The sequence below is a fragment of the Phyllobates terribilis genome, unplaced genomic scaffold (assembly GCF_046119375.1).
Source record: "Phyllobates terribilis strain yellow unplaced genomic scaffold, ASM4611937v1 Scaffold_12__6_contigs__length_324123572, whole genome shotgun sequence".
NCBI lineage: Eukaryota > Metazoa > Chordata > Amphibia > Anura > Dendrobatidae > Phyllobates > Phyllobates terribilis.
The window spans coordinates 45,836,924-45,863,260 of record NW_027362772.1 but is presented as its reverse complement, the minus strand read 5'-3'; the positions used below and the strand labels follow the sequence as shown (position 1 = coordinate 45,863,260).

The window sequence follows — 26,337 nt, the reverse complement described above, 5'->3', positions numbered from 1 at the left end:
GCCCAAATATTTTTTCAGAGCTAGATGCAGAAAATTTTTTTATTCAATTTGCAACCTGATGGAGGTCAGTATAGATGGACTAATAGACCAAGTCCCACACACTGCTAGAAGCCCAAATATTTTTTCAGAGCTAGATGCAGAAAAAAATTATTTTTAATTTGCAACCTGATGGAGGTCAGTATAGATGGACTAATAGACCAAGTCCCACACACTGCTAGAAGCCCAAATATTTTTTCAGAGCTAGATGCAGAAAAAAATTATTTTTAATTTGCAACCTGATGGAGGTCAGTATAGATGGACTAATAGAACAAGTCCCACACACTGCTAGAAGCCCAAATATTTTTTCAGAGATAAATGAAGAAAAAAATTATTTTTAATTTGCAACCTGATGGAGGTCAGTATAGATGGACTAATAGACCAAGTCCCACACACCGCTAGAAGCCCAAATATTTTTTCAGAGCTAGATGCAGAAAAAAATTATATTCAATTTGCAACCTGCTGGAGGTCAGTATAGAAGGACTAATAGAACAAGTCCCACACACTGCTAGAAGCCCAAATATTTTTTCAGAGCTAAATGAAGAAAAAAAATATTTTTAATTTGCAACCTGATGGAGGTCAGTATAGATGGACTAATAGACCAAGTCCCACACACTGCTAGAAGCCCAAATATTTTTTCAGAGCTAGATGCAGAAAAAAATTATATTCAGTTTGCAACCTGATGGAGTTCAGTATAGATGGACTAATAGAATGATGCTATGCCCAAAAGATTTTACTTCACTAGGTGCAGTAAAAAAATTGGTATTCTATACACAGGTGGTATATCTTGCAACACAGATAGGCTACTCCACTGACTAACACACTCTGCAATAGGCCAAAAAGGATTAGCTTTGCTAGATTCATCCAAATGCTGTGAAAAAAACTTGCACAGCACTGGCACAGACCTGCCTGGCAAAAACTGATAGGAACTGATGTAACCTAGTCCTGAAAAGGACTCCAATTACAATTAGTCTTTACTCCCACAATCTATCTATTTAAGAGCACAGACCTGCCTGATAAAAGTCGTAGGAAATGCTGTAACCTAGTCCTTAAAAGGACTGCAATCACAACTATTCCCTGCTCCCAAGCTATCTGTATATTTGTGCGAAAATTGGCTTGAAATTAACAAGGTATAGCGCACACAGCAACAGCGGTGCCGTCTAACACGCAGCTGCAGCAGTGAGAAAATGGTGGCGACGGGGAAAATGGCTTGGTCTTATAGGGCAAGGACATGTGACATACACTGCCAATCACACATGCCCTTGCTTGTGTGAAAAAAAGCACTTCGCTCCGTGTGTGCGCTGCTGATAGGCTGACAGATTGCACCTCCCCACTGCAAATGCGGGAAAGAGAAAAAAAAATGGAGATCTTCATTGTTCCTGCAGAGATCCATCCCCTGCCCCTCCCCCCGCCCCGCTGTACACTCAAACTGCGTATTAACATTAATTTTCATCATTACTGAGAAAAAATCCAGTTATGATTTTGGTGCACGAACAGTTATCGAACATAACCTCGAACAGCCGAATTTTTCTCAAATTGTTCGTGTTCGCCGACCGGCTCGAACACCGCCCAAAACAGCTCGAATTTGAGATTGGCGAACAGTTCGAGTAGAACAACGCTCATCTCTATTCAACATGCAATTTCACTTACTAAAGAAGACTGGAGATCGCCAGTGGTGTCAGTGTTGAACTAGTTACACATAAATAAAAAATTGGAAGCAGTTACAATACAAGTTTGATAAGGAAGATATGGAGCCGTTATTAGTCATGAGAGCAAAATTTTAAATGAAGGCTGTTCTATGCAAAGATTAAAAAGCTGAATTACAGATATGATATATATGATAGGAGAATGTATCTGGACTTAGAGAGACAGAGAAGGCATCAATACAAACAGAAGCGGGAAATCTATGGTAGGTATATAGACGATTAATGCAATAGTGTAATATAAAGTTGTAATAATTATCTGTTATACATGGCTATAAGAAATGGAGGCTTTATTAGGAACTCAATTGACAAAACAATTTGTGACTGTTAATTTTAGATGCATTATAAAAAAAGGAAAAGTAATTATCTGCTCTATTGGGTCAAAAAAACTCTAACTGGCACATCTCAAAATGGACTAGGCAACAATCAACTGCAGCAATTACATGGCACATGGTCTTTTCAAATGTTACACCACAATTTATGTTTGTGGGACCAGATACTGTTTTAGATTTTTAGTACATGTGGACCATCGTACTGTCACGGGTGTGTCAGAAGTGACAGACAGTCAACCTGCAGTTGGTAGCAGAAGATCTCTACATTTGGCATTACAGACATCTTCTTAGAGGCTGTCTCTAGGACCCACCTTACTCTGGCTAATTAATATCCTGCCTGGGTGTATAAATACCTGCTGTGTTTCAGAGGGAGATGCCGGCGATATTCATTACTACTTGTGAAGGCTTTAGCAAGAGCAGTACTTTGTCCTCTCTTGAGCTTAAGGATGTGTGCGCATTTGTCTGGAGTTGTCTAAAGCTAAGCATTCTCCCCCTGTTTCTCTACCCTTGTTGTCTATAGTGTTTAGTAGAGATCAACTACTGCTCATCTCCTCCCATCCCTAGCCATAGCCATACGCCAGGGAAAGACAGGGCGAGGCACATGTGAGGCGATTGGTGAAGAGCCAATACAGGGATGTTAGGGAAGACAGGATGATGCTAGATCAACCTAGGAGGTCTCCACTTCCCCCTTTTCCCTAGAGTCTGCACTCCCATTTCCTCTTCCCTTTGGGTTGCACTAAGTCTTTCCCACACCTATAAAAACTATACAGAATTTGGAATTGAAGGTATTTGCTAATAATATTTTTATTATAATAACAATAATCTTTTTATTTATATAGCACCAACATATTTTGCAGCACTTTACAATTCAGACAATTTACAGACATAATTGGCACTGTCTCCATTGAGGCTCACAATCTGCATTCCCTATCAGTATGTCTTGGAAGTGTGGGAGGAAACCGGAAAACCAGGAGGAAACCCATGCAAACACGGGTAGAACATACAAGCTCCTTGCAGATGTTGTCAGTGGAGGGATTTGACCCCCAGAACCCAGCGCTGCAAGGCTGCAATGCTAACCACTGAGCCACTATGCTGCCCTATATTACACCTACTAGATATTGGGATAGGATCTTTGAGATGGCAATACGCTTTTAAAGCAGAAGGTAGGACAGGGAAATGGACGGTAATATTAAAAAATTACATAGAAAGTAGTATCTATAGTCTAGAAAATGTAATGCTATGTATAATCACTAGTGATGAGTGAATATATTCGAAATCCAATCTCCAAACTTAAGTTCGACATGAATGTGGCACATATGGACTCGTGATCGGAAAGTGAAGCAACATTTTTTAAATTCGGGAAAATCGGTAACGTTCAGAGAATTTCCGTTGTTGCGTGATTGCGGGGCAACTACAGTGTTTTTTACAGTTTTGCTAGCATAGTGCTTGTGTATGATGAGCGGGGAGACGTGGCAGATGAGTAGGGGGCTGGTGATAGCTCAGAACAAGTCAGATCAGCAGCGCCCTGTTTTCTTTTTTCCTGTAGATAGTACCTTTAAGTCAGGAAAGCGCAGCTAGCCAATCAGAGTGCAGGAGGCATTCACAGTGTCCCAGACACAAGGGCTGCATTTGGCTGCTGAAATCACATGTCCTCTCCATATAAAAAGCGGCCATGTTTTCTCAGCGCCATTTTATGCATGTCACTGCTGGAGACTGATGCTGCTCCTGCACCCAGCTCCCGTGTAATGAGAGATGTTAGCTAGATAGATGGGCGCTTCTGTGGAAGTCAGATAGTGTAGATATGTCGTGTGCTGTGTATCTGTTCAATCGACGTTGCAGCACTTTTTTTGTTTGTGTGCAATTACTGAGATTCTGACAGAAAGAGCAGGGTCTATGGCATAGGACAGTGTTGTGAACCGGTTGTACAATGCTTCATGCAGACCTTAAATTTATTTTTTCACTTGCTAATGTGATGAAGAAAGTAAGCAAGCCCTTGTAGGCTACTTTTTGTTTTTGTGGGGTTGAAATTCAGCTATCTGCAGAGCTTGTCAGTGCAGAGCTTCTGAGTGCAGAGCACGAAAAAACTTACTTTTTCATTTGCTAATGTGATAGTGCAAGCGGTGTTAGCCCAGTTTGTCAATTTTTTTGATGGATGAACTTCAGCTTTATGCACAGTAAAACTGTTTTTTTTCTGTTGCTAGCCACGGTCCACCAAAGATTTTTTTTTGTGTGGCAAAAGTGATAGACTCTGCTAAAAACCACCTACTATCATAGTGGCGGTGAACCTCAGCTGTTTTCAAAGTAAAAAAAAAAAATTTTTTGTCTTGCTAGGCAGAGGCCACAAAAGATTTTTTTGTGTGGCAAACGTCATACACTCTGCTATACGTCAGCTACCACGTTAGTGGCGGTGAACTTCAGCTGTTTTCAGAGTAAAAAAAAGATTTTTCCTGTTGCTAAACACAGTCCACCAAAGACTGTCTTGGCCCCCATCCTGTAATAATATGCCCCATTCTAAACCTCATCCTGTAATAATGTTTTCCATCCTGGCCCTATCCAGTAATTATGGATTTTGCAAGTGTATACTATTCCTTATTGATCATGTAATTTCACTTAATGAAAAAGTCAATCTGTAGATCGCCAGTCGTCATAATTGCACTAGCTACACAAAGATAAAATAATGGAAGCAGTTACAATAAGACTCGGATAACAAAGATATGGAGAGGATGTTAGTCATGTGAAAATATTTCTAAAGATAGAGTGTTCTCAGTAAAGATTAAGAAGCCAAATTACAGATATGATATATATGATAGGAGAATGTATGTGAACTTACAGAGAAAGAGAAGCCATCAATAAAAACAGAAGCAGGAAAGCAACTCGTAGGTATATAGATGATTAATGCAATAGTATAACATAACGTTGTAAAAATTCTCTGTTATACATGGCTATAACAAATGTTAGTATGGCTATAACAAATGTTAGTAGTTTTATAGAAATGTAATTGACTAAGCAATTATAAAGTTATATTGTGGTACCGGGTTAGCCAGAAAAATCGATGTAAATACTTTTATGCCCCAAAATGATAAAAGTATTCTCGGAGTGATACCTCTATTGGCTAATTAGAAAGAAATATATATATGCAAGTTTTCAGAGCACAGAGGCTCCTTCTTCAGGCAAGATTACAAATGAATTGATAAGACGAAAGGCACAACATTTAAGAGATGTTACAGAAAGACATGAGGTGTAAGGAGTGAAGCCTCCTAATGATAAGTCAAAGAGATCAAATTTAGTATTTTTAGTTGCAAATAGCAAGTCTGTGGGAATGTTTAATCATCTGAAGACCGTCTGGTAGAGGTGTGAATTGAATCCATGTAGTGAGTCATAAATCCAGGTGTGAGATTGAGTCCTGTTTGCAAGGAATTGAACATTCTTATCAATTTGAATTCCCAAATTTGTCTCTCTGTGTTGTCCTTGAAATGACCTTTTAGTATTAAAACTTTTTGATCTGTCATACAGTGTACCGGGCCAGAGAAATGTTTTACCACAGGCGTGTCCAGTTCATTCTTAACTGTTTGCTTGTGTGAATTCATTCTCGTTTGCAGTTTTTGCATAGTTTCTCCAATATAAACTCCTTCTGGGCACCTTGTGCATTATATTGTGTACACCACATTGTAGGGGAAAATACATGAACAAACATACACGTTGGAGGTGAAAGTACATGAAATGACATCCATGATTTTGTAGTTCCGATTTGTGTTAGGTATGCAGACTGTATTTGATGGTAATATGTGGGTACAAGTTTTGCATTTTTTCTTTTTACATGGGAATGTGCCCGTCACTGATGGTGATGAGAGGACACTTCTGACAAAGAGGTTCCTTAAGTTAGGGGGCTATTTATATTATAGGAGAGAAGTGGTAGTTAAGGGAATATTTATTTCAGTTTGTGGTCTCTGTGGAATATGGGTTGAAGATCAGCGCCAATTTTCCTTAGGATGTTCATGTGGGGGTTGTATGTGACCACAAGAGGTACCCTGTTGTTGTCCTCCCTCTGTCTATAATTCAAGAGGCTGCTTCTTGGTATCCTTGTAGCTCTGTGGATCTGTTCATCTATTACCAGTGGATGGTATCCTTGTTGTAGGTATGCATTCCTCAGTGATAGCAGCTGCAGTTTTCTGTCCTTACTGTCTGAACAGATTTGAATGCACCTAAGAGCTTGACTGTAGATAATGCATTTTTTTTTCGTCTTGTTCACCAATGTGGTGTACATGATACAATGTACAAGGTGCCTGGAAGTAGTTTATATTGGAGAAACTATGCAAAAAAGGCAAGCGAGAGGGGCACATGGCTAGATTGCCCTCATTAAAATGTTTTCTTCACCATCGGTGGCACAGATCTCCAGGCAGGGAGCTTTCCCTGAGTTCCGTTGCTGACAATACAGAATGGCAGTGCAACCGTTTCTCAGCCGGCGCTGACATGATGACAGCACAATGATGTTATTGTGCCAGCATTTATGCACTGGCCACAACAAGAAATGGAGACAAAAAAATATGTATGAAGAGGTCAGTATTGAAAACTTTTATTTAATAAAAATTACTGAAATAGGAATAGAGGGTGGAGGATGGGAGAGAAGATATTATAATAAATTGATTGTGGGAGGGAAGGAGAGAGGACATTATAATTTAATGAATTGAGGGTGGGTGGGGAAGGAGGGCATATAATTATAATGATATGGGGGGCATATAAATTTAATGTATAGGGAGAGCGGGAGGTGAAGAGTGGTGGGGTGTTGAGGACACAGGAGAGTGACTGACTGTTAATGAATTGGGGCAGAGAAAAGTAGCTAATTATAGCTAACAGGAGGCAAAGTGATAGATTAGCAATTTACATTTGGATGGTGGTGTCACGGGTGTGTCAGATGTGACAGACAGTCGCTCTCCAGGTGCTTGCAGGAGATATCTATCTTTGGCATTACAGACAATTTCTTAGAGGCTGGCTGTCTCTAGGACCCAGCGGCTACCTCCCTCTGGCTAATTAGCTCCCTGACCTGAGTGTATAAATACCTGGTGTGCCTGAGAGGGAGGTTCCGGTGATATTCATTACTACTTGTGAGGCTTTAGCAAGAGCAGTACTTCATCCTCTCTGGAGCTTGAGGCAGTGTACGCATTTGTCTGGAGTCGTCTGGAGTCGTTTAAAGCTAAGCAATCTCCCCCTGTTTGTCTACCCTTGTTGTCTATAGAGTTTAGTGGAGATCGACTAGTGCTCATCTCCTCCCTTCCCTAATTGGTGAAGAGTCAATACAGGGATGGTAGTTGAGGCAGGTTGAAACTAGACCAGACAAGGAGGTCTCCACTCCACCCTTTCCCTAGAGTCTGAGCACCATTTCCCTCTTCCCTCTGTGTTGCACTAAGTCTTTCCCACACCCTGCGTGATATTTTCCCCAGCCGAGAATGTTTTGAAAAGGAAAAAAAAACTGACATTTTGTTTTTTTTTTTCTCTGTGTGTTTTTGGCCGTGGATCTTTTTTTTCCTTTCTCCCTTGGTATTGGTTCAGTTGCAGAGCTCGCAGAGCAGTTCCGCCATCTGTCTCTGGAGGTGAATGACCTCCGCTGTCAGGTTCAGCAGCAGCATTAGCGGTTACATTTCGAAATGTGGGGATCTCTACAGGTAGGCCTGTCCAGACTGAACCCAAGGTTGCCCTCCCTGACAGGTTTTCAGCAGTTGGGGACAAGTTTTTTGTATTTAAGGAGGCATGCAAATTGTATTTCAAACTTCGTTCTTACTCCTCCAGTAATGAGAAGCAATGGGTTGGTATTGTGATCTCTCTATTAGATGGAGATCATCAGTCATGGGCATTTTTGGTACCACAGGACTCGGTTTGTCTTCAGTCTGTGGAGGGTTTTTTCGGGGCTCTGGCCCTCATCTATGATGACCCTAACTGAGTCACCTTGGCTTAGTCTAGGCTACATCACCTTCAGCAGGGGAATCGGTCAGTGGAAACATACAGTTCAGAATTCCATAGATGGGCAACGGATTCCAAATGGAATGACTCAGCCCTTAGAAGTCAATTTTGTGAGGGGGCTTACTGAAAGGTTGAAAGATACCTTGGCAGTATATGAAACCCCTCAGTCCTTGGAGGCTGCCATGTCATTGGCCATACATCTTGATAGACGCCTTTGGAATAGACGGGTGAGACGACCTTCTCTGGGGCCCTCTTGTTGGGTTTGTGTACCTCTGCTGGGGGAGCAGTCTGAGGTTGAACCAGTACTGGGGGGAGGTGGAGGAACCCATGCAGTTAGGGGGTGTCTCTACATCATACATCTCTCCAGAGATTAACAAGAAAATAGGCGTATGTTTTTATGGGGGAAAAAGGAACATTTTTTTGGGACCCGTCCTTCAATTCCTAAACAAAAGGAGACTTGATTAACGCTTGGTAGTCTAGAGTTCGATAAACAAGGGGTGCATTTGTGGCAAACTGCAGTTCCCGCTTTTTCCTGACAGCAGAGGTGGTGCTAGAGAGCAAAACCAAGAAAATTTCTGTGTTTGTTGACAGTGGAGCTGGAGTCAGCATGGTTGATGCTCAGATTGTGAAAACTGTTGGTCTTGCTTGCTGTGCTTCAGCTGAACCTATTTCCATCTTTGCCATTGACTCGGTGCCACTTGCACAGAAAGTATCTACTCAGATTGAAAATAATATAAAACTGAGGTAGGGGTCAGTTCATTGTGAAATAATCCCTTGCTATGTTCTGGACAATCTTCCCACACCAATTGTTTTAGTTATCCCTTGGCTTGATAAACATAATCCATTGGTGAATTGGCAAAGCGGGGAGATTATTGAATGGGGAGATTACTGCCATGGGAACTTTTTAGATATTTCCCTTGCTACTGTCTCTACGGAAATATTACCTGCTTTTCTGTCTGGTTTTGAGGACTTTTTTCTGAAAAGGGGTGTCAAGATTTGCCTCTTCATCGTGCTTATGACTGTCCTGTTAACATGACCCCCAGAGCTAAACTACCCAAGTCCAGTCTGTATAATCTTTCTGGCCCTGAGAGACAAGCCATGAAGGATTTTATTTCGGAAAGTCTGGAGAAGGAACATATCAGATCCTCATGTTGTGGGAGATAAGGTATTCTCCCAGTTGGATTTAAGGGGAGCCTACAACCAGGTTAGAATCATAGAAGGGGACGAATGGAAAATAGCGTTCAATACCCTGGAAGGACATTTCGAAAGTATGGTTATGCCTTTTGGTTTGACCAATGCACCTGCGGTATTCCAGAATTTCATAAATTATGTTTTCTTTCATTTGGTGGGGAAGTTTGTGGTTGTCTATCTGGGTGATATTTTTCTTTACTCACCTGATTTTGAGTCTCATTGGGGCATGTTAAGCAGGTGCTCCAGATATTAAGGGATAACAAACTTTATGCCAAACTAGAAAAAGGTGTTTTCGCAATTCAGGAGGTGCAGTTTTTGGGTTACTTGATGTCATCTTCAGGTTTTCGGATGGATTAGGAGAAGATTCATGCTGTCCTTGACTGGGAATGTCCTGAGAACGTTAAGGCTCTATAATGTTTTCTAGGCTTTACTAATTTTTACCAGAAATTCATCCAAAATTACTCTGTTAGAGTGATAGCCCTTACTGACATAACTAAGAAGAGGTCTGATTTTTCCAAGTGGTCGGATGCTTCCATCCAGGCTTCCTTAAAGAATCATTTTGCACTGCAACTATACTCAGTCAACCCGATGTTTCTCAATTCTTTATTGTGGAGGTTGTTGCATCGGATGTCGGGGTTGGTGCTGTGTTGCCTCAGGGTTTGTCCCCTGGTAAATGGCGTCCTTGCGTCTTCTTTTCTAAAAAAATTGTCTTCGGCTGAAAGAAATTATGACGTGGGTAATAGGCAACTTTTGGCGATCAATTTGGTTCTCAAGTAATGGCGACATTGGTTGGAGGGGGCTGTCCATCCTATTACTGTTTTTACTGACCATAAGAACCTGTCATATCTCCAGTCAGCTAAGCGTCTCAACCCTAGGCAAGCCAGATGGTCCCTGTTTTTTACTAGGTTCAATTTTGTTGTCACATTTTTGTCCAGCGGTCAAAAATGTCAAGGTTGATGCATTGTCCCGGAACTTCCCTGGTGGTGGTAACCATGAGAACCCTGCCCCTATATTACAGAAAAAGGTAGTCATTTCGGCATTTTATCCCGAACTGGAGAGTGAGGTGTTGGAGGCATAGGGGGATGCCCCTGCTTCCAGCCTTTCAGGAAAGTTATTTGTACCATTTAATCTGCACCGCAAAGTAACATCATAACTCTGTGCTTGCTGGGCATCTAGGTGGTAAGGCAGCCGTGGACCTCCTCTCTCGTCGTATTTAGTTGCCGGGGTTGCATTGGGATGTGATCGAACACGTAGCTGTGTGTGTTCTAAGGTTTTGCATACTCATCCGTCTGGTACTCTTCTTCCGCTACCTATCCCTAGTAGGCCATGGACACACTTGTCCAAAGATTTTATTACTGACCTACAGGTTTCTACAGGCAAAACAGTGGTTTCGGTGGTAGTAGATAGGTTCAGTAAAATGGCTCATTTTGTTGCATTGCCTGCACTTTCAAATGCCAAGAAACTTGCTCAGGTGTCCATTAATGAGGTCGTGAAGCTTCACGGGGACCCAGTTTGTTTCCAAGTTCTGGAAGGCATTCTGTTCTCAACTGGGGGTGCAGCTGTCCTTTTTCTCTGCCTTCTATCCTCAGTCCATTGGACAGACCAAGCGTGTCAATCTGAATTTGGAGAAAATCAGGAGGATTGGGCATCCTACTGCTAGCAGCATTTGCCATTAATAATCATCGTCAATAATCCACTGGCAGATCACCGTTCTTCAGTGCATACAATAACCACACGCAGTTTGGTACCTTTAGTGGGGGAGGAGGTTCAGGAGTTCCTGAGGAGGAACGGTTTGCTTCATTGCTCTCCTCAGTATGACAGGGTGTGCTGAGTAAATTAAAGATCATGGGAGACAGGTATAAACGTATGACTCACAGAAAACGCTTGCCAGGTCTGGACTTGAATGTGAATGACTTTGTGTGGTTGTCCACCAGGAATATAAGATTGAAAGGAAATTCTTGAAAGCTGGGACCTAGGTTTATTGGTCCCTATTAGTGTTGAGCAAGCATGCTCAACACTGCTCGGTACTCGCCCGAGCATCACGCTACTCGGGATGTTTGGTGAGCACCGAGCATTTCCGGGTTACTCGGGCGGGAGCTCGGGTCTCTGCCCTGCATGTTTGGCACTCTTTACAGAGCCAATGAACATGCAAGGATTGCCAGCCAGTCACTGTAATGCCGCAGCCATGTTGGTTGTGGGCATTACATTGATTGGCTGGCCGCACAGCGTCACCTCGAGTATTTAATACCAGGCGCCGCCATCTTGGACACAGATGCCCGGGATCAGACAGTGTAGGGAAAGTGCTGCTGATTTAGAGAGAGATATATAGCACAAATTAGTTAGTTTAGGGTCTGTAAAGCCTGCCAAATCAAACAAACAGTCCTTCTCAGGACTAATATCCATGCCAGATATCAGGCTGGCAGGCTGTATAGGAGACACAGTGGTTATACCAGAAAACACTGCATTACAGTCCTGTGTGCTCCTGCTACTCAAATTGCTAGACTTAGCTCGAGGTCTCGGGGGCCAGGAAAAATCCTTTTTTTTTCATCTAAATCATCTTTTTTTTTTTTTTCCTCCTTCAGACTGTACAAATACCCATCTTATTAACCTTTTGGTGTCCCCCCCCCCCAAAAAAAAAAAGAGTGTGACTGTAAATGTTCAGGCAAAAAATATATCTGTTTAAAAGATTCTGGTGTAGACCACATAGCTATAACTGTGGTTTTGCAGTTCCACAGTCAATCTCTGTATTATCCAGCTTTTGGCCTTTTTTTCCATAAAAAAACAGTAATAGTGTCTCCCTGATTGTTCAGACACAAATAAATCTTGTAGCATCGGTGTCTCTGCCTCCTTCCAGGCAGAGACGCCGTCCCTCTCACCTCCTCTCTCCCCGCGCTCCCCGCTCTCCTTCTCAGCCTGCTGTCGGCGCTCGCAGTCCCCCGGGCACTGTGCTTAGAGCGCGTGCGTGCTCCCCCCCTCTTAAAGGGGCTGTGCGCGCTGTCCTAAGGAGTCCCCGGCCAATAGCCGAGGGTCCTCCCATATATAGGGCACCTCCTCCAAAATGGAGGTGCCCGAGCAAAGTTGTTGCACAGTTACTTATCTCTGTTTTAGCCCTCAGGTCCCACTGCTAGCCTGACTCCTCATCCTTCCTGCCAGCCTGTTATCTGCCTGTTACCTGCCGAGCCTGCCAGCTCGCTCACCTGGAGCACTCACCTGTCACCTTCCTGTTACCTGCCTTGTCTGACAACCCGCTCACCTGGGAGCACGCACCTATTACCTGCTGTGTCCGTCAGTCTGCTCACCTGAGAGCGCTCACCTGTTACCTGCCTGGCCTGTCAGCCTGCTCACCCTGGGAGCACCCGCCTGTTACCTGCTGTGTTCATCAGCCCGCTCACCTGGGAGCACCTATCTGTTACCTGCTAGCCTACCTGAAGACTCCACCGTCACTTGCTGTGACCACCTGCCTGGTAAAGCTAGAGACAACTACTTGCCCTGCTGTCGAGTACCGTGACCACCTGTCAGCTAACCAGAGACTTCTGCCTGCTTGCTGTGTCCATCCGTTATACCGGTCAGTCCCAGCCATCTGACCCGTGGGAGCCACCTGCTCTCTTACAAGGTCGTCCCCAGAGTAGCACCTGGTCCCTCTGCCCGGACCCTCCCTGGTCACGGAGTCGTCAGCCGTCGTCCGAACAGGGTCGGGTCGGGTTGATACTTAGTCACGCCCCACCCGGACCCGTACCATATCTGTTTAAAAGATTCTGTTGTAGGCCACATAACTATAACTGTGGTTTTGCAGTTCCACAGTTCAAACCTCTGTATTGTCCACTTTTTGGCATTTTTTACATAAAAAAACAGTTTGAGTGTCTCGCTCACTGTTCAGCCACAAATATATCAATTTAAAAACGTCTGGTATATGTCATTAAATTGTAACTATGGTTTTGCAGTTCCACGGATCAAATCTCAGTATTATCCTGCTTTTGGCCTTTTTTCCGTAAAAAAAACAGTAATAGTGTCTCACTTATTGTTCAGACACAAATATATCTGTCTAAAAGATTCTGGTGTACGCCACATAACTATAACTGTGGTTTTGCAGTTCCACAGATCAAATCTCTGTATTATCCACTCTTGGGCCTTTTTTACATCAAAAAACAGTTTGAGTGTGTGGCTCACTGTTCAGCCACAAATATATCTATTTAAAAAAGTCTGGTGTACGCCAGTAAATTAGAACTGTGGTTTTGCAGTTCCACGGTTTAAATCTCTGTATTATCCAGCTTTTGGCCTTTTTGCCGTAAAAAAAAAACAGTAATAGTGTCTCCCTGACTGTTCAGACACAAATATATCTGTTTAAAAGATTCGGGTGTAGGTCACATAACTATAACTGTGGTTTTGCAGTTCCCCGGTTCAAATCTCTGTATTATCCAGCTTTTGGCCTTTTTTTACAGAAAAAAAACAGTTTGAGTGTCTCGCTCACTGTTCAGACACAAATATATCTATTTAAAAAAGTCTGGTATACGCCAGTAAATTGGAACTGTGGTTTTGCAGTTCCACGGTTCATGTCTATGTATTATCCAGCTTTGGGCCTGTTTTACGTAAAAAAAACAGTAATAGTGTCTCCCTGTCTGTTCAGACACAAATATATCTGTTTAAAAGATTCTGGTGTAGGCCAGAGAAATAGAACTGTGGTTTTCCACTTCTATGGTTCTAATCTCCTTTTTATTACCCTTTTTCCATTTATAATGCGAGTGTAAGCTATTGTACTTCATTTACAGTGAGCAAGGCATGTGGCAAGGGACGTGGAACTGGACGTTCTGGTGATGGTGAGTGCAGAGGACGGGGCCGTGGCAAAGGTGAAAATGTGACACAACCAACAGCCACATCTTCTCGCTCCCACTTCTTGACAGAATTACTAGGGAAACACACTACAACACCAGTATTGCGAAATGATCAGTGTGAACAGGTTATTAATTGGATAGCAGATAATACTTCCAGTTACCTGGGCACCACCACCTCCAGTCTGTCTTTCACAAGGTCAAGTTTTAGTATCCGTGAGTCTCGACCTCATACTCCACCTCACCCTGATGCTCCTTCCTCCCACCATGACGAGTGTCATCAGACAGCAACTGATCCCACAGTTGGACACTCTGAAGTGCTGTTCACTGGTCCATTTCCATATTTGTGCCCCTCGTCTGCTCCGCTTGAAGTGGTGGAAGAGGAGATCCCATGTGTGGATGCCCAAATATTTTAACAGCCACGGCCACAGGAAGGTGACACTGGCAATTTGTCACAAGAGGTGGACGATGACGAGACACAATTGCCAGGAAATGAGGAGGAGGATCATGGTGTGCATATGGAAGAGGAGGAAGTGGTGGATGATCTAGTAACTGACCCAACATGGCAGGAGGACACGCAGAGTGAGGCCAGCAGCACCCAGGGGGAGGGAGGCAGAGTACCCCAACAGGCAGGAAGAAGCAGTGTGGTGGCCACACACAGAAGGCGGGCATCCGATCCCTGTAAGACCAACACGAGGGATGTTGCCAGTTCAACCGGTAGGTCTTCCAGAGTCTGGAATTTTTTTTAAAGACTCTGCTGATAACCCCAAAGAGGCCATTTGTACCACCTGCCATGCCAGCATCAGCATGGGTGACAAAAGTACAAGCCTGACCACCACCAGCATGATCTGGCACATGTCAGCAAAGCACCCAACTTTGTGGGGCGAACCCCAGGGTCTACGACCAGTGTCAGTGGGTGTCATCACTGCTTTTTCCGCTGTTGTCCGTGTAAGAGAACCCCCTGTTGTGCCTGCAAGGCAATCCCCTGTCCATACTGCATGCAAAGATGCCCCCTCCTCTCAGTCTTCACTTGTTATGGCAGTTTCTCAAGAAACAGCATCCACGTCCACTTCCAACAGCAGCGTTAAATTGTCCATATCCCAGACCTTTGAACGAAAGCGCACATTTGCAGCCTTCGTCACACAACCCACAGTCATAAATTCGCACATTTCCCGACTGCTTGCGTTGGAAATGCTGCCTTTTAGACTGGTGGAGACGGTATCCTTCTGCAACCTTATGGCGGTGGCCGTCCCTCGGTACTCGGTCCCCAGCCGACACTATTTTGCCAGGTGTACCATCCCCGCACTACACAAGCACGTTTCCCAAAACAATCTTCCGTGCCCTCATCAACGCAGTTACTGGGAGAGTCCACCTGACAACGGACACGTGGACAATTGCTTGTGTCCAGGGATGGTACATCTCCCTGACGGCACACTGGGTAAACATAGTGGAAGCCGGGACCCAGTCGGACCTTGGGACGGAACACATCCTCCCCACACCAAGGATTGCGGGCCCTATGTCAGTCAGAGTTGCCCCCACAGTGTACAGCTCCTGCGCATCATCCTCTTCATCCTCCTCATGTTCAGCCCCCATCTTAGATATCACCACATCATTTACAAGCTGGAAGCACTGCAGTACTGCCTCCACCAAGCGGCAACAGGCTGTGCTGAAACTCATAAGCTTAGGTGATAAACCTCACACTGCTTGTGAGTTGTGGACAGCTGTGAAAGAGCAGGCAGATCTGTGGCTGAGACCGCTGAACCTACATCCAGGCATGGTCGTGTGTGACAATGGCCGTAACCTAGTGGCGGCTCTGAGGCGAGGTGAGATCACACACGTACCATGCCTGGCTCATGTGCTTAACCTCGTGGTTCAGCGGTTTCTAAAATTGTACCCCGAGTTGCCAGATCTGATCGTCAAAGTACACCGCCTGTCAGCTCATTTTCGCAAGTCGGCTACAGCTTCCGTCACACCGACTGGTGTGTGATGTCCCCACACGTTGGAACTCTACCCTCCACATGTTGCAAAGGATTTGTGAACAGAAGACTGCAGTGTTGGAGTACCAGCTGCAACAAATGCTTTCGATATTCAGGTCAGACTCCACACATAAGACCTCAGGAGTGGACCTGGATGTCTCACATATGTACCATCCTGACAAACTTTGAGGAGTCCACCAAGATGGTTAGTGGCGATGACGCCATCATTAGCGTCAGAATCCAACTTGACTGTCTTTTGCAATGCTCTCTGCAGAGAATTAAAGAGGAGGCATTGCAGCCAGAGTATGATGAGATGGATCAAGAAGCCGTAGCGGGAGATTACACACAGCCCAGCCTCATCTCAACCCAATGTCCATTGGGTAACAATGAGGGAGAGGAGGAGGAGGAAGAACAGGAGCTGGTATCATGCTCTGTAGACGGTAGTACCTGTACAACTGTCATATGGTCGGTTCAGCGTGGGTGGCCTGAGGACAGGGGGGAGGAGGAGGAGGAGGAGAGCATGGTCCGTCGTCATGTTGGTGAGGACACGGAAGTCTTGCCCATTACCAGTCTGGCACACATGGCTGACTTTATGTTACCCTGCCTTAACCGTGACTCTCGTGTTGTCAAAATGTTGAGTGATAGTCATTACTGGTTGGTGACACTTTTAGGCCGCCGATACGAGGAGAACTTTCACTCTCTTATTCTTGAGGTGGAGAGGTCTACAAAAATGGGGCACTACCAGAAGGCCCTTGCTGCAGAACTGTTAAAAAAATTCCCATCTGAACACGCTAGCGGCAGAGGTCACAGTTCTTTGCCCAACCAAGGCGTACAGGTGAGAGAGGCGCAACTCCAATCCAGCAGAGGGAGGGGAACACGGTCAATGTTCTGGGACAGTTTTCTGAATGCCGCCCAGCTTACAGGCCCTGAGGCGCAGGATACTCTCACAAGGAGTGGAAAGTTTCAAAAGATGGTGAGGGAGTACCTTGCCGACCGTACCAGCGTTCTCCGTGATTCCTCTGTGCCTTTTAATTATTGTGTATCCAAGCTGGACACTTGGAGTAAAATCACTCTGTATGCCTTTGAGGTACTGGCCTGCGTTGCCGCTAATGTGTTATTGGAGCGTGTTTTTAGTGCTGCTTGGGGAATTATAACTGATAAGCGCACTCGCCTGTCAACTGACAGTGCTGACAAGCTGACCCTTATCAAAATGAACAAGGGCTGCATTGAGCCAGAATTCTCATCAAAATCAAATGACAGCAGAGTAACATAAAGTCAAATCCACTGTGTTGTTTCGTGAGGTGTATTCCCATGCACCACTTCACACCCACACATGGGTATATGCTTCCTCATTTCGGCTGTATTTTGCTCTACTCCTTATTCTTAGCCTCCACCACCACTATACCACCAGGGTGACCGTGGTCCGTGTTGCCAGCAATGCAAGCTCCTCCATCCTAATTTTTGGCAGCTTTTGCTTGGAAGGCATAGGCAAAGACTATAGGAGACCCACTCCCCAATAATGGGAATAATGTTTTTAATATTCTGTACTGCATGGCTCTTGTTTGCCAGCATTGCAAGTTCCTCGATCTTAATTTTTGGCAGCTTTTGCTTGGAAGGCATAGGCAAAGACTAAGGGAGACCCACTCCCCAATAATTGGAATAATGTTTTTAAGATGCTGTACTGCATGGCTCTTGTTTTCCAGTATTGCAAGTTCCTCCGTCCTAATTTTTGGCAGCTTTTGCTTGGAAGGCATAGGAAAAGACTATGGGAGACCCACTCCCCAATAATGGAAATAATGTTTTTAAGATGCTGTACTGCATGGCTCTTGTAAGGTGCATTGAAAGTGTGGAGAAAGTTACCGGGAGAAATAGGGGCAGCTGGGGACCGTTTATGGACACCCGGCCGCCCCCAGGCGGCTGGGAACCGTGTGTGGGCACTCGGCTGCGGGGCGGCTGGGTACTGAGTATGAATACCAGGCCGCTGACGTTACCATGACATGGTGGCCAGCGTCTGTCTCCACATGCCTAAAAGGCCCAATTTCAAGTGCAAGCAAGCTAGCAGAATGCTATTGCAGCCTGGGGGTGGTTGGGTGGCAGGTTACACACTTACACTTGCATTCCAAGAAAACAAAGCAGATGCTAACTTTTATCATCATCATCATGCTCCTCACCTTGGCACTCTCAACTCCCCTGATGGAGAAGCCAGGGCCCACCGGAGGAGTATGGTTCTCTGGTGGGCTCGTCCAATGCTGCCCTAAAGCAGGACAGGCTAAGAAAATTGTGTGGGAAAGTTACCAGGAGAAATAGGGGCGTCTGGCGACCGTTTATGGACACCCGGCCACCCCCAGTCGGCTGGGGACCGAGCAGGGACACCAGGCCGCTGACGCAGCAATGACATGGTGGCCGGCGTCTGCCTCCACATGCCTAAAAGGCCCAATTTCAAGTGCAAGCAAGCTAGCAGTATGGTATTGCAGTTTTGGGGTGGGTGGGTGTCAGGTTGCACACTTACGCTTAAATTCCAAGAAAACAAAGCAGATGCTAACTTCTACCATCATCATCATGCTCCTCACCTTGGGCATTCTCAACTCCCCTGATGGAGAAGCCAGGGCCCACTGGAGGAGTATGGTTCTCTGTTGGGCTCGTCCCATGCTGCCCTAAAGAAGGCCAGGCTAAGAAAAGTGTGAGGAAAGTTACAAGGAGAAAAAGGGGTGGCTGGGGACCGTTTATAGACACCCAGGCGCCCCCAGGTGGCTGGGGACCGTGTGTGGGCACCCGGCCGCCCCCAGGCGGCTGGAGACCGAGCGTGGACACCCGGCCGCCGGGCGGCTGGAGACTGAGAATGGATACCAGGCCGCCAACGCAGCCAAGACATGGTGGCCAACGTCTGCCTCCACATGCCTAAAAGGCCCAATTTCAAGTGCAAGCAAGCTAGCAGTATGGTATTGCAGCCTGGGGGTGGGTGGGTGGCAGGCTGCATACTTGCGCTTGCATTGCAAGGAATGGGGGAGGTACAATTGAACACTGCCCTGGGACAAGGTCTTGCATGGGGATAGTTACAAGTCTGCATCTTCTGATGTGGCAAGGATCACTTCTGATGGGCACACTTTTAGTCAGCGACCTGGGTATTAGAGATGCTTCCAGGGGTCTTCCCCACTGTAGCGTCAGCGTCCCTGCCTCCTGCTAGGCAGGGACGCTGTTCCCCTCACCTCTCCGCTCCGTGCCCGGTGTCTTCCTCCCGCTCTGCTGGCAGCGCGCGCTCCTCCCCGGTCACTGTGCTTAGGGCGCGCGCGCGCTTCCCCTCTCTTAAAGGGGCCATGCGCGCCGTCCTAAGGAGTCCGCGGCCAATGGCTGGAGGATCTCTCCATATATAAGGCACCTCCTCCAAAATGGAGGTGCCCGAGCAATTTTGTAGCACAGTTCATCACTCTGCTTCAGCCCTCAGGTCCGTTTCCAGTTACCTGCCAGTTACCTGCCAGTTTCCTGCCAGTTTCCTGTCTGATACCTGCCTGACTCTTGTCTACCGGTTGCTATTCCTGCAGTCCGACAGTCTGCCTACCAGCCCTGCCAGTCTGTCTATGGATCCGTCTGCCCGCTCACCTGGGAGCGCACATCTTCTACCTGCCTGCTAGCCTACCTGGAGGCTCCGCCGTCACGTGCTGTGACCACCTGCCTGTCCAGAGACTCTTGCCCGCTAACCTGGGAGCGCTCACCTGCTACCTGTCTGCTAGCCTACCTGGAGGCTCCGCCGTCACGTGCTGTGACCACCTGCCTGTCCAGAGACTCTTGCCCGCTCACCTGGGAGCGCTCACCTGCTACCTGTCTGCTAGCCTACCTGGAGGCTCCGCCGTCACGTGCTGTGACCACCTGCCTGTCCAGAGACTCTTGCCCGCTCACCTGGGAGCACTCACCTGCTACCTGCCTGCTAGCCTACCTGGAGGCTCCGCCGTCACGTGCTGTGATCACCTGCCTGCCCAGAGACTCTTGCTCGCTCACCTGGGAGCGTCCACCTGCTACTAGCCTGCTAGCCTACCTTGAGGCTCTGCCGTCACTTGCCGTGACCACCCGCCTGTCAAGAGACTGTCCCGGTCACTTGCTGTGATCCCCTGCCCGTTTACCCAGAGACTGTCCAGGTCACTTGCCGTGACCTCCTGCCCGCTTACCCAGAGAATGTCCCGGTCACTTGCCGTGACCATCTGCCTGTTTACCCAGAGACTGTCCCTGTCACTTGCTGTGACTACCTGCCCGTCTTCCCTGGGCGCCACCCGCTTCCTTACAAGGACCGCCCCTTGTATAGTTGCTCAGAGGTTCCGCCTCCCAGACCCGTTACACCCATGCTGTTCCCATGTCTTTTCATCACTGTATGCATGTGTCACACTGCGCATGGCCAGATAAGATTGTAAAATGTTAAAATTACATTTCCCCTTGAATGCATTTGTCACGGTTGAAAGCAATACAAAAGTTTAAAAACGCAAAAAAAATGCTACTTGTGAACATAGCCCAAGGTGTGGAGGAGTATTTTTGTTTTTGGTTATTTATTTTACTCTATAAACAAGTCTTTACCCTGGAAAGGATCTTCTTTAACATATTTCACTGGAAAACCGTTTCAATTTAGTTTTTGAACGTTTTATTGTGAGCCCGTAAAAGTGGCTTAATACCTCAAATCACATTGTTGACAGCAGTGACCTGGGGGTCAGAAATGCTTCCTGGGGCAATCCTCATGCTGTCCCCATGTCATTTGAGCACTGTAACTATCTTTTTGGGCACTTTTTAGGCTTTCTACAGACTGCCGGGGGTGCCGCCGCAAAAATGCTCTTGTCTCCCATAGACTAACATTGGGCTCGTTGCTCGGGTCGAGCACCCGAGTATCACGGTGAGCTCAGCCCGAGTTTTGAGCACCAGAGCATTTTAGTGCTCGCTCAACTCTAGTCCCTATAAAATAACCGCCATCATTAACCCAGCAGCTATTTGTCTTGAACTTACTCAGGCCCTTATAGTCCACAACGTGTTCCATAAATCCTTACTTAAAAAAATATGTGGAACCTCTTGAGCCCTCGCCTCTACCAACACCCCTAGTAATGGGTGATGGTAATCTGGAGTTCCATATTTCGAGGATTGTACATTCTTCTCTCCAATGTTGTTCACTACAATACTTGATGCACTGGAAAGGCTATGGTTCAGAGATGAGGACGTGGGTTTCAGCGTCCAAGGTGAACGCTCCCATATTGGTTTACTCATTTCACATCTCTTTTCCTGAGAAACACAGTCTTGAGTGTTCAGAGGCCACTCTTAGAGGGGGGGGACTCTCATGGGTGTGTCAGAGGTGACAGACAGTCGCCCTGCAGTTGATTGCAGGAGACCTCTACGTTTGGCATTACAGACATCTTCTTAGAGGCTGACCATCTCTAGGACCCAGAGGTTACCTCCCTCTGGCTAACTAGCTCCCTTGCCTGAATGTATAAATACCTGGTGTGTCTGAGAGGGAGATTCCGGCAATATTCATTACTACTTGTGAGGCTTTAGCAAGAGCAGTACTTTGTCCTCTATGGAGCTTGAGGCCGTGTGTGTATTTGTCTGGAGTCATCTAAAGCTAAGCAATCCCTCCCAATTGTCTACCCTTGTTGTTTTTATAAAGAGTTTAGTGGAGATTGACTAGTGCTCATCTCCTCCCTTCCCTAGCCTTAGCCAAATGCCAGGGAAAGTCAGGGTGAGGCACTCTTGCAACGATTGGTGAAGAACCAAGATGGGGACAGTAGTTGAGACAGGGTGACACTATACCAGACTAGGAGGTCTCCACTTCCCCCTTTCCCTAGTGCCTGGGCTCCCTTTCCCTCTTCACTCTGTGTTGCACTAAGTCTTTCCCACATCCTGCATGACAGCTGGGTTGCATAATAATGAATTGTATTATTAATGGTGGTTTCGCGTCTGTATTCAGCAGCTAAGTGTGGATGGATTTCTTATTCAAGAAAAAAATGTCTATATAGATATATATTAGACCTTTTATATTTTCAGGGGTGTGGTGATTAGTGACCAATTCCTGGCATTAGGACATCAACATGAGGATTTGACAAGGTGAAGAAGAAAAAGGTTGTAATCAGACAAGAAGTCAACGGTGAGTTATTGGATGTAAATATACAGTAGCGAAAAATGTATTTAGTCAGCCATAAATTGTGCAAGTTCTCCCACTTAAAAAGATGAGAGAGGCCTGTAATTAATAATAACTCCGGCACTCAATAATTTTTGATTTGTAAAGAATTTTTTCAATTTAGAATTTTTTATTATTCATATTAAACGACCCATGAATGCAGATACATAGCATCAACGTTTCGGCCTACAGTGGCCTTTTTCAAGGTATTTGTATATATACAAAAGAGAAAAAAAAAAAAAGCAAAATCAATATACCACAAGAAGACATAATGACCTGCATAAAGACCATTTACAACAAGGAAAAATTATTTTCAGCCATTCATTACATATTTTTTACATATTTCTTACATATAGTATAACATCAGCTTACAATATGTTAATGTAATAAGGAATATACAAGCAATATAATGTTGTACTATTAATTCAGAAATACAATATTGCCTTTAATATTTAATTCATTCATATCATTATGTTATATTACTGGATCATATAGTACCAACAATAGTAAGTATAGTGGTCAAAAACTAGCAATCAAGCTTCCATCAACAAAAAATGTATCCAGAAAAATTCATCAGAAAAATCCGAAATTCATCAATAGCTAATTCTTCCATAAAATATTCTTCTAAAGATCTCTCAGATATCCCTAGGAAAGTTAAAGAATGAAAATTCATAAAGGTATTTCCAATATCTCCACAAAAATGGGGACAACTATATGAATAAAAGACTATCTCCAATATTAGTGTCAAACGTTTTCTGTAAATCTTCACAAGGTTGGCACACACTGTTGCTGCTCTGTTGGCCCATTCCTCCATGCAGATCTCCTCTAAAGCAGTGATGTTTTGGGGTTGTCGCTGGGCAACACGGACTTTCAACTCCCTCCAAAGGTTTTCTATAGGGTTTAGATCTGGAGACTGGCTAGGCCACTTCAGGACCTTGAAATGCTTCTTACGAAGCCACTCCTTCATTACCCTGGCGGTGTGGTTGGGATCATTGCCATGCTGAAAGACCCAGCCACTAGTGATAAGCGAGAATGTTCTGTTAACACATAGATTTACAGCATAGATTTAACATTAGAAATAATTTTACTTTCCATGAATTCATTTTGTTAAACAATTTTGCAAAGTATAATTTTATAACATTTTCATAACATTTTATTTTTCAAAATATCAGTCAACTTTTATCCTGTCATTTTCCAATATCTTATAGGACAAAGAGAGTAGAAATCTTCCGTCGTACGATGACATGTTGATTTGATTTATTTTTTATTTTGTTTTTCAGAACAAAATACACAAAAACATTCCTGTCATCTATGACACAGTTAAAAAAATAATGGAGAATACAACACATTTAATTTCTCTGGAAAATGACACAGATTTGGAATATACAGATTACTATGAGAACTATACCATAAGTGACCATCATAGATCCATATCCTTTGAGAGAATTTCCTTTGTGGTGATCTGCTCAGTGTTTTGTCTGTTGGGAACCATTGGAAATGGTTTTGTCATCTGGTTTGGCTTCTTTAAGATGAAAAAGACTGTCAACGTCGTGTGGTTCCTCTGCTTGGCCATCGCTGATTTCTTCTTTGCCTTATTATATCCCGTGAACATCATTCAACATTTATTAACAAATTGGTCAAATTTTTCGTGTAAGTTAATGCAATTACTTTTGTTCGTTAACACGTCAGTCAGCGTCCTCCAGCTAACGTTCATCAGTGTAGACAGATGCATCTGTGTCAAATTTCCGGTATGGTGTCATAACCACCGGAGACCAAGACTGGCTTTCATTATTGCCCTGATCATTTGGATATTGTCATTTTTTCTGGCTACACCCAGCATAATATCTGCAGAAACGATAAATATTTATGATGGAACACTTTGCATTTTCAACATGGATGATTCTATTTTCATAAAAAAGACAGTTTTGGGCTTTGTTTTCTACTTTATTTTACCTTTTATTATTATTGCCTCTTGTTACACCGTGATTGTCTTGCATATGAGAAGAAAACGCATCTTCACAACTTCCAAGCCTTTGAAAACCATGGCGGTCATCATCATTGCCTTCTTTTTCTGTTGGTTTCCCAGTTACTTGTTTCACTTTTTCATGATATTTAGACCCATTTGGATTAATCTTTATGTCATTTATTACGGAAATTTCATAGGCATTGTCCTAATAATCATGAATTCTTGCATTAACCCCATCCTCTACGTCTTCATTGGTCGAGATTTCAAGGAAAAACTTTGTGGCTCATTCCAGGCCACTTTTGAGAAGGCTTTTATAGAAGATGAGGAGAGTGAAGACTGTGAGAAACAAGAAGGGTGTATAGTTCTTACAAGAGCACATAAGGAGGACAAACAAGAAGTCATACAGTAACATGAGCTACACTTTGACTTTTGATCAAAATGTTTTTCAAAAATGTTCAGGATAATAATTGGGATAATAATACTTTTGGGTGTGTTCTTAATTGTTTTTTAATTAGTCATTTATCAAACATAGAGAAAACTGCATCAGATATATTTAGCAATAATGTTACCTAAGTAATATTTGCAAATATAAAATAAATAACATTAAAATAATGACATTGTTTTAGTACATTTTTTGGTTTTCAAAAAAAATGTTCAAGATAGTAATACTTTTGGGTGTTTTTTTTTACTTAATTACATATATTTTGCGTGATATGTAAAAATTTTATAATCGGGTTTCATGCAATATTTTGTACTTTAGCCTTTTACAGATTCTTTGTTTCCCCACACAATGCTAACTGCAGAAAGGATTACCTGAGAATCTGTGAGTAATCTCATTTTAATCCTTCAGATTCTCAGCCAGAAAAGTTGGCGACTATCAGGAGAGTGTCATGTGTATGTACTTCCATTTCAGTGCTATGCGAGTGTGCATTTCTTCTCTACTATTAACCATATGTCATGTGTTTTTAACATTATCTTTAACATTCTACAGGGTGGGCCATTTAAATGGATTCTCCGAAATAAAATGGGAATGGTTGCTGATATCAACTTCCTATTTGTAGCACATTAGTATATGGGAGTTGGAAAACTTTTTTATGGGTGGTGACCATGGTGGCCATTTTGAAGTCAGGCATTTTGGATCCAACTTTATTTTTTTCAATGGGAAGAGGTTCATGTGGCACATCAAACTTATTGAGAATTTCTTAAGAAAAACAATGGTGTGCTTGGTTTTAACGTAATGTTATTCTTTCATTAGTTATTTACAAGTTTATGACCACTTATAAAATGTGTTCAAAGTGCTGCCCATTATATTAGATTGTCAATGCAACCCTCTTCTCCCACTCTTGACACACTGATAGCAACACCGCAGAAGAAATGCTAGCACAGGCTTCCAGTATCCATTGTTTCAGATGCTGCATATCTCCTATCTTCACAGCATAGACAATTGCCTTCAGATGACCCCAAAGATAAAAGTCTAAGTGGGTCAGATCAGGAGACCTTGGTGGCCATTAGACTGGCCCACAACAACAAATCCACTTTCCAGGAAACTGTTCCTATAGGAATGCTTGGACCTGACACCCATAATGTGGTGGTGCACCATCTTGTTGGAAAAACTCAGGGAACGTGCCATCTTCATTGCATAAAGAGGGCAACACATCATCATGTAGCAATTTCAGATATCCAGTGGCATTGAGGTTTCCATTGAAGAAGAATGGCTCCACTATATTTTTACCCCATATATCACATCATACCATCAATTTCTGTGTTCCAACAGCCTTGTAGGGATCAATCTACTGTGGGTTAGTGTCATATTAATAGCGGTGGATTTGTTTGTTTACTTCACCATTCAAAAAAAAGTTTGCCTCATTACTGAACATAATGTTCTGTGTAAACTGAGGGTCCTGTTCCCATATTTGTTTTGCCCATTCTGCAAATTCAGTGCACCGATCTGGGTCATCCTTGCTGAGATGCTGCAGCTGCGGGATTTTGTAAGGGTGCCATTTGTGAGTAGTTAATATCAGCCAAAGGGATGTTGGACTGATTCCACTCTCCAGTGACATGCGGCGAGTGCTACGCTGTGGGCTCTTGCTGAATGAAGGTAGGACAGCCACTAATGTTTCTTCATTAGTGAGAGTTTTCTTGCATCCACATTTTAGCAAATCGAACACTGAACCTGTTTCATGAAATTTGGCAAGCAGTTTGCTAACTGT

General features: G+C 44.2%; 1 protein-coding gene across 4 annotated transcripts; it reads left to right on the top strand.

Moving 5' to 3' along the window:
* Nucleotides 1-1,873: 1,873 nt before the first annotated feature.
* On the top strand, nt 1,874-24,691 carry LOC141173033 (chemerin-like receptor 1). 4 transcript variants are annotated; one of them, XM_073657663.1, is made up of 3 exons: nt 1,874-1,945; nt 22,029-22,128; nt 23,442-24,691. In XM_073657663.1, exon 3 carries the CDS (start codon nt 23,493-23,495, stop codon nt 24,534-24,536), a length of 1,044 nt encoding a protein of 347 aa, XP_073513764.1. In that variant the 5' UTR covers nt 1,874-1,945; nt 22,029-22,128; nt 23,442-23,492; the 3' UTR covers nt 24,537-24,691. The 4 variants fall into 4 exon arrangements, with proteins under 4 accessions (XP_073513764.1, XP_073513763.1, XP_073513765.1 ...); XM_073657662.1 differs by lacking the exon at nt 1,874-1,945 and adding an exon at nt 4,860-4,951; XM_073657664.1 differs by lacking the exon at nt 1,874-1,945 and adding an exon at nt 4,875-4,947.
* Nucleotides 24,692-26,337: the final 1,646 nt, after the last annotated feature.